The sequence below is a fragment of the Nicotiana sylvestris genome, chromosome 2, assembly GCF_000393655.2.
Source record: "Nicotiana sylvestris chromosome 2, ASM39365v2, whole genome shotgun sequence".
Taxonomy (NCBI): Eukaryota; Viridiplantae; Streptophyta; class Magnoliopsida; order Solanales; family Solanaceae; genus Nicotiana; species Nicotiana sylvestris.
Genome location: NC_091058.1, coordinates 102,623,942 through 102,633,639, shown reverse-complemented (window position 1 = coordinate 102,633,639; position 9,698 = coordinate 102,623,942). Strand labels below are relative to the sequence as shown.

The following is a 9,698-nucleotide window of genomic DNA, read 5'->3' as shown; positions in this document are numbered from 1 at the left end:
GACTAATACCACAACAGATTTCCGAGCCGAACCTCGATATTATCCTTCTAACGAGCCGAAATCAAATTTGTTCGTATTCGTCAATGATCCCAACGATCACCTCGAATCCAATACACCACTCTGGTGATATGACACCTCAATACAGGCCTAAGCCACTCTGGTACAACTTGTGTTATACGCGCACCAATAAGAAACGGTCCGAACATACTCAAAGCAAGAAAATTATTCAACTGAGAGAGTTGTACCTCAAATTCACTAGTACTGCCACAACACAAGGCTGAGACCCTGTCTCACATCATAGAAATAGGATACACAAATTTGACCCGCAAGGTCATGTTTCCACACTTCTCTATTGCACGCGCGATCCCATCCAAATACTTATTCCACGTGAAACACCTCTGCACTGACATCCACCACAAAGGCCCAATTAAGAAGCAATCTTTCCCTGCTGTCCGCTGGTTCCTTGAAATATAAATCATTCTGCTAAAACATATTCTAACGCACTTCACCACTTAACCCGTGACATTTTCGGCGTAGCCCCTAATGCAATAGTTCAAAATTACCCAACACTAAAACAACCAGTCTGAATTTCAACATCACATCCAAAATATAACACACCAGCGAATAAAGATCCACCACCACCACATAGCCTGTACATCAGAACTCCATATAGCACACAAATCATCATACCTGATCCCAGTTTCCACCGTGCAATACACGCACATATTTGATACTCCTTCATTCCATGATAGATACTAGATACTTACATGTTCTTCCAAGCAAACCCGAATACCACCAGTGGACCCAACAAGAACATGCCGCAATACTACTGAAATATAATCAGTTTAATCACATTACCTTTTTCTGAGACATATACTCTCATCAAATCACTTCCACTTAGCAATATCATTTTCCCAAATCATCCGAAGATCATTTATCTAATCACTTAGGAGGAATCACTACACATCCCATGCTCTGCATGACATACATAGGTCTTGTTCAAATTCTTACAATACTGACACGGCGGATGAGACCTGTACACATTCATAACTACTATCGAAACAACAATTCATTAGTTATATACTCTTGGCAAGAACTATCACCTCATTCTGAGCCAAACAATGGTCTTAGCTCTTTAATTTACTTCACATACTCAGATTGCACTGATCTCAAATTCAATGATCTCGCCCCGCCTAGCATGAACTGCTCGGGCAATAAGCCACTCAAGACATAATTAAAAGTCGCATATGATGCCCCAATGTGCCAATAGGCTACCAGTTCAAACGCAATACAAAAGAAAACGAGCTCTGGAAGGAATTACCAAATCCTACGCACTAATACAGACTTTCCTTGGAAAACAGGAAGCAAGGCATACAAAGATAGCATATGAGAAAACTATACTTGATTTCACACTGTTGCGGCGTGCAACCTGATCCGGATAACATACGCATGGCGGCGTGCCACCCGATCCACATATGGATCTCACATAAGGAGATGCACATCGAGCCAAGTTTGCTCATTACAATAAGATACCGAGTATCGGTCGTAAGCATGCTAAGTGCATAATAATATCTCTGAGGGACTTATAGCGTTATAAGTTACAAAACTCAAGCACAACTGAGGTGCGATGTACAAATCTGAATTTTCAAGAGCCAAGATGCTCATATAGCGTCATTCCTACACAGATTCTCAACACATAGCAATTTCTCAAATCGCCTTACAACTCACACAGCGCAATGCATCACTACGCGAAATATCTGACAATGAAACATCAACCTAACTACTCCTCCATGAGGATTATGTCACTAAAATGCACACATCTGGCCTGATATAGAGCCATTATTCACATTAAATCTATTTATGGACTTCAAGCCGATTCTGATCACACTGGACTAGTCTGATAAACTTTCAAAGGTCCATAATAACTTCCAGTTTCTTCTAAAAACACAAGAATAACCATCATAATCGGAGTAATCCTTCCCAGCTCACAACCCAATATGCCAAGTGCCCTCCAGGCATGAATCTTTAATTTAACGACACTATCACAAACTTCCTACTTGATTTACATCTTTATTCAATCAAGTGATCACATGCCACACTTATAAAATCTTCCAGTGGGTCACACTCCCACACCCTACCACAAAATATCTGGAGCGTACCTCCAAAACACCGATCGCACTAACATTGCAGAGCGATAGAGAATCATTAACCAGGACGTAAAACCCTTTTTACAAGACACCGATCTTAGGTGACGCTGAAGAGAATGCCAACTTACCGTAAACATCGAAACTTATCTCCTGCTCATCCGAGCTCATGACATCTTGTCAAAAAAAAAAATTCCTTCACTCGAGCCATTCTCGGCGAAATTTCCACAACCAGAATTGACTCATCAGCATGCATCAAATCGGAACTAACATAGTACATAACCGTACAATCCGCTAACCAATAGCAAGCTCCCCAACTTGGCTCGAAGCCATAGATCACAATACTTATACTCTATTGCTGTCGTAATACCATAGTGAGATTAAACTCACTCCTTCATAAGCTCGTGGAAATACAAATCATCTGGAATTTTAACTTTTCTGCAATTCTTGCATTTACTCACACAACAGTTAAGCCCACTCTTTAGGCGACAAAATTTTTACTAAGTCCCAATTTTTTCAAAAATTTCGGCAGAGTCTCCTTTGTAATTGGGCATATCCACCTGCTAGAGAATCACCAAAACAATCCTAACAACACGTCCACAACTTGACAAAGCATCACAATGTATATCAACAACATTAATCTCAATACTACATGTATTATATTATCAAAATTGATACATGGACATGCGTTGCACCTACTCGAATCATAAGACATAGAAAAATACATTTCAATCCTCCATTATTGGGCTATTCAATTGAGTAAGAACATATTCTTTATTTAATGTTTTCGACCTTCAAGGTGGTCTCCTCGACTCAACGATTTCGTCATAATACATTTATAAAAGCGATCTCAGCTCCCAGACTCATCTCACGTCATATAGAAACATCTCACAGTACTAACATACCCTCACGTAGCTATCCAGCCATGATTCCCACTAGTAGGGACAATACCAAACATAAAGGTTCAAAATACTTGCTCGCACAATCAGCACCTCGGTGCTCAAGCCATTGGCAAAGATTCGGCCTCAAGTCCTCCAGACTGGCCTAACGTCAAACTCACAGAGATTACACCTCGCCCCTCAATCGGGGAATCAAAAGCCATTGAGGCACATCTGATACTGAGTGCCCGTTCGTGCATACAATCACGTAGAAAGAATTTCAAGAGTTTCCTTTCAAGCTGAATCAAGGACGCACGATAAGAATTCAAGAATGTGAAGTTTTCCTAAAGGTTCTGCAGCCTCTCGAGGATAAATATAGACGTCTCCGTACCGATCCGCGAGACTCTACTAAACCTGCTCATGACTCGTGAGACCTAGTAACCTAGGCTCTAATACCAACTTGTCACGACCCAAAATCCCAACCCGGTCGTGATGGCGCCTCTCGTGGGGACAAGGCCAGCCAACAACAAAACAATACATCTCTTTATAATTACTTAGCAGGAATAAGTCTAATTCGCAGATAATATAATCACAAGTGCGAAGTAAACATGATAGAATAATGGAAACCATCCCGACTCAGCCCGAAATCGGGGTGTCACAAGCCACGAGCATCTAAAGATCTAAATACTAATACAAGACCAGCAATATACAGAATGGAATTTAGAATCAATGAAGAAATACGGTGCCGTGAACGTTGACGGTCACCTTGCTCAGCTACAATAGTATACCTTCAGTCCGCTAATAACCCGCTACCGGGTGAACAGTACCTGCAACTGCACGCGAGGTGCAGGGAGTAAAGTGAGTACTTCCAACTCAGTGGTAATAAGAGTAAATAATAACTGAGCGATAAGAAATCACGTAAGAACACTTCATCATGCTATCTAAGACGGTACAACCCTTTTTGAAAACAGTAATTCCATGAAAATCCTTTATAAAATATCTGACTCAGTTTTAAACCTCTTTTGAAAATAATCTTTTTAACAGTTGCAAAATAATTCCAGCCATCAGTGTCACTATGCACAGAAACCCGCCCCTCGGGCAATATCTTCGTTCCTGGTCAGCCACTCGGGCCCCAACACTCAAGGATCAGATAGCACCAGCAAAAGCAGATAAATATCTCCAGAAATATCACAACAACAAATAATGAACAAATGCATGAATGCAATGCAATGCATATGATGGTACATTCCAGTACCCACTGCGGCGTGCAGCCCGAGCCATCCATATTTATTTATCGTCGACGACGCTCACTGGGGGTGTGTACAGACTCCGGAGGGGCTCCTACAGCCCAAGCGCAATATCTTGGTCAGTCATTGTTACCTGACCGGTCAGCCATTGTTACCTGACCAATTTATATCATACAGTGCCATTGTTACCACTGTTCAAGTATATCATCCAGTGTCATTGTTACCACTGTTTCAAGTATATCACACAGTGTCATTGTTACCACTGTTTCAAGTATATCACACAGTGTCATTGTTACCACTGTTTCAAGTCACTTTATAATCAGTCCAGAAAATAATATAATAAGCCCCTTGGGCATTTACAAAACAGAAGTTCCCAGCCCGGAAATGCATTTAAAATATCATTTAAGTTTTCAAAACTTAGAAATACGACTGGGTTTGCAAAACAGCATTTAAAACCTTGGACTGAAGTTAGATGATATGCAAATCATGCTAAGCAGTAATATCAATCCTCGAAGGATTTTACAAGTCGGCACAAGGCCCCAAACATGGCAATCAGCCCAAATTATGATGATAACAAGTAATTTCAGTCAAATACGCAGTAAAATCAACAACCGGGATGGACCAAGTCACAATCCCCAACGGTGCTCTACCCCACGCTCATATTCGGCGTGCAAGTCACCTCAATACAGCACTATGATGTGCAAATCCGGGGTTTCAAACCCTCAAGATATCATTTACAAGTATTACTCACCTCGAACCGGTGAAATCTCTAGCCCGCGACGCCTTTGACCATTAAATCGGCCTCCACGCGCGTCGAATCTAACCAAAATCAAAGCGAATACATCACAATATGCTAAGGGAATAATACCCAATCGAAAACAATTGAGAAATGTCGAAATTCACGAAATTTGCAAAACCCGAGCCCCGGGCCCACATCTCGAAACTCGGCAATTTTTACATCAATACGATCCTTATCTCGCCACGAGTTTATACATATCAAATTCACAAAAATCGGAGTCCATTTGACCCCTCAAATCACCATTTTAGAACGTCAATCTCAAGCCCTAATTTCTTATAATTTGGCTATGTTTTCATGGATTTCAAGGATGATTCTTCAATAAAATCATGTATTTAACTCATAAAACTTACCTCTAATTGATCTCAGTTGAAACTCCTTTCAATCCCCGTCCAAAAGCTCTCAAAAATGACTGAAAATGGTGCAAAAATGACCCAAAATCGGGTATAAACTCGCTGCCCAGATTTTTCGGAATTACTGTTCACCCGCGCGATTACTGTTCACGCGCGTATACTGTTCACGCGCGGGTACTGTTCACTGCTGCAGAAAATACAGCAGCTTTTTAAGAAATTTGCAGCACAGCCATTTTTCACTAAAATGGCTCTAACTCCATCATACGAACTCGGAATTATACAATTCTTATTCCTATGAGTCACAAATAATAATACAAAAACAACCCTTTAATCAAAACTCAATTCGGAGCTCGTTTGCCCAGTTCAATACCCATTTCGCTCGTTAAACAATTAACTCACATTTCACGTCAAAAACCCAATCGCGACTTGATGAAATTAAACCAAAATTTCCAGATCAGTCCTATAATTCATGATTTAAATTCTGGAAGTCTCGAAATCAAATTTGGATCTCTAGAACTAAAAATGAACCTTTAGATCATTACATTTATGCTCAAAACGGCAAAAATCTTCCAAAAATGACCCGTTGGGCATCCGAAACACACCCGAGGCCCCCGGGACCCCGACCAATAATACCAACCAGTCCCAAAATACATTACGGACTTGCTCGAGGCCTCAAATCACATCGAACAACGCTAAAATCATGAATCAACCTCCTATCCAAGCTTTATGAACTTTAGAACTTCCAACTTCTATTTCCGATGCCGAAACCTATCAAATCACGTCCGACTGACTTCAAATTTTGCACACAAGTCCAAAATGAAATAACAAAGCTACAGCAACTCTCGGAATTTTATTCCGACTCCCGGATCAAAATTTCACCTATCAATCGGAAATCGCCAAAATACTAACTTCACCAAATTAGGCTAACTTCTTCACCGGACCTCCAAAATTACTTTCGATTGCGCTCCTAAGCCTTAAATCATCGTCCGGAGCTAACCGAATCATCAGAATTCAATTCTGAGCCCTCTAACTCACAAGTCAACATCCGGTTGACTTTTCCAACTTAAGCCTTCTTAAAAGAGACTAAGTGTCTCATTTCTTATCAAAATCATTCCAAATCAATTCTAACGCACCCCATACCGGTAATGAAACATAAGAAAGCAGAAAATGGGAAGAACGGGGTAGTAACTCATGAGACAACGGGTCGGGTCGTCATAGAGACAACGGGTCGGGTCGTCACAGTGTGTCACTTGTGTTTGCCTCTTCGTGAGGTTGTTCTCTCCATATTTTGTACTCTCTTTTTCTCCACCGTGGACGTATGTCAATTGATCGAACCACGTTAAATGTTTGTGTCTCTTTTGAAGAGGCACAAGTGACACACACTATCAGTGGCGGAGGCAGGATTTCCGCTAAGGGGGTTCAAAAAGAAAAAAGTTAAAAAAGATTGTAGGTAATGGGAATTGAACCTATGACCTTACAAAAGTTTGAACCCCCTTGACCACTCAGCTATATTTTTGGCTGTGTCAAGGGAATTCAAAGCTTAATATATAAAGGTAAACAACAGATTTTATCTTATATACTATGTAATTTTTCGACATAGAGGGTCCGAGTGAATCCCCTTCCGCCCCTCTAAGTCCGCCTCTGTCCACTATATGATTTGTGATCCAAACAACAAACTAATGATATTTTTTGCAGTTCATGTTAATGCTATCAGTATTTGGAGTGTTATATAGTACTAGTTGTGTAAGTACAAGTAATGGAGTATATAATTAACCTGAGGAAAAGCAGAAGATTACCTAATCACATATAAAATACTCACTTCTACGTAGAATAACACTATGGATAAATAATGATTGCCAGAGAGTGGGGAGTCCATCACTCTCATTAAAAAATTTTCAATTTCAGCTCATTCTCTCGGCTTGCTATAGCCTGAGCCGAGCTCAAACGTGCTTCCACGTAAGCACCTTTTCAAACTATTGGCTCTTCACACGCTCAACTCATACAAAAGATGACACGTAGGCACATTATGTCCCCACTTCTTTTGTTCCTTCGTGACTAAGCTGAATTGTGGGTCCTAGTTGCTTATGTCACCCTAAAATCTACTTTCAAAAGCCAATGGGTGGGCCCTACCTACTAGTGCCACCTGACTCAAAAGTTTTGTCCAATGACTAAAATACCCCTAAGTGGAGCCCGGCCTACTCCTTAATTCTTGTCAATAAATACTACACTCGTGACCTTACTAAATCCCTTTTCTCCTCCTACCTACCTACCCTCCTCTATAAGCGATTTTCCGGCCATGTTGTCCACTTTTCCGGCCCTTACTCTGCCCACCGATGGGTTCTTTCCCCACTTGTTTCCGGCTTTTGATGGCGGTTTCACTCCGTGGGAGTGTATCGAGCCGGCTTTTCTATTTCCACAAAAAGTGGAAGAAGAACCGGTTATTTCTCCCGAAGACTCTCCACCCCCTGAACCGGTTATATCCAACTCCGGTTCAGGGTCTGATGACTCTAAACCGAATTCCGTTCATTCTAGTTCCGGTTCTGATGAGCCAAGCCGGAATAACAATAATGATAATAACACGAACTGCTGTCCGGATAAGAGAAAGCGGAAGAATACGGCTTCGAACCGGGACATAGATGAGAGAAAGCGCCGTCGTATGGTCTCGAACCGGGAATCAGCCAGGCGGTCCCGCATGCGAAAGCAAAAGCACTTGGAGAACCTGCGGAACCAAGCGAACCGGCTTAAAGTTGGGAACCGGGACTTAACGAACCTGTTTCGGTTGATGACCCATCAGTGCCAACTTGTACAGTGTGACAACGAGCGGCTCAGGACTGAATCGGCCCTCCTTCGGCAAAGACTTGAGGGTATACGTCAAATATTGCTGGCCCGGCAACTTGAGCAGTTTAATGCTTACTCTGCATGGGCATGCAATAATATGGAACAAAGACCTCAATAATTAATCACTTGACCTACATAATAAATCATCACTAAAACCTGCTGCTTCTAAGCATTATACATAAGTATCTTATAAGATGAATGAAATGATCATAAGAGGACACACACTCTCTCTCTCTCGTAAAGTAAAAGTTGCGTACGTATAGTAGGGTAAAGAGATATGTAGGAGTTTTGAGGTTGCTGGAAACCAAATGGTGGTTTTCTTTTTAGGCAAAACCAGGCTCATTATGGTGTAAATGACTCGTGCAATGTTTGGCTCTTATTAGATAAATCGAAGTCTTTTTTCCTCTTTGTCTTTTACCGTTAATTTAGTATTGCTATGCACATTGCCACATTTGTTTTCTCTGACTTTTCAAGCTCTCTCAAGGGCGGACCCCCGTCAAATTAATTAACATTTGTCGTCATTTAAAACTAATCCAAACGGTTATTAATGCATGTATAGAGTTAAGAGCACAATTATCTGCCGTTGGATTATAGAATAAGCTGTCCATCGAAAAAAGTTTCTTCGAATCACGCCATGCATTAAGTAGAGAGTAGCGTCCCGCAAAAGGGAAATGCGTTTTAAACACTTCTAAGCGAAATAATTCTTTATTTCGTAGGTTCACTGGTTCTTTAAGGAATGAATATATTGATGGTTCACTCTACCACCTGATTTATGTTCACATCCATATGCAGGAAATATCAAGATAAAAAGAGAGAATAATTGTGTGTGACAAAATAAAATATTAACTAAAGGACAGCGAATATGTTTCTTTCAATGTGTGATGTATATAGATATATCCATGCTCTTTTCCTTTAATAAAACTTTAGGTTATTTGGATCAAGCACGAAAGCAGATAGGAGCTTTATAGTATAATAATGAAGAGACAGATGACGTTATAGTGAGAATTGCATGATTTTAGATGTAACAATCATTAACAGTACTCTAAGATAATTAATCCAAACCATGTCTTAATTAGAACCATAAATTTCTATATGAATTTCATTAAAAATTACTTTATAAGAATATTTTAATCAAGAAGATGCCCTTCAAATTTACACGCTGATCCCTCTATGATGGCATTCTTCTCCCTCTCCGACTTTACGATATCATTCTAGCAAAAGTTAGTGATTAGCTAATAGTATCGTATCTCGGCTAAGGGCCGACTCCCCTACTTAAGATTGTCGAATCTAATCTATCTTTTATGACCTAGCTTGCTAGATTTTTTTACCAGTTTCGTCGATTGCTGACTTAACTGAATTTATGTACGATTCTTGATATCATAAGAAAAATATATTGCTTCAATTTCTTCGGCCATGACAAAAAGTTTTCTCTCTCTTCACCC

General features: G+C 40.5%; 1 protein-coding gene across 1 annotated transcript; it reads left to right on the top strand.

The window, feature by feature from the left end:
* Positions 1-7,714: 7,714 nt before the first annotated feature.
* On the top strand, positions 7,715-8,374 carry LOC104239359 (basic leucine zipper 43-like). Its single transcript, XM_009793981.2, has one exon. The coding sequence runs from the start codon at positions 7,715-7,717 to the stop codon at positions 8,372-8,374; it is 660 nt and encodes a 219-aa protein (XP_009792283.1).
* Positions 8,375-9,698: the final 1,324 nt, after the last annotated feature.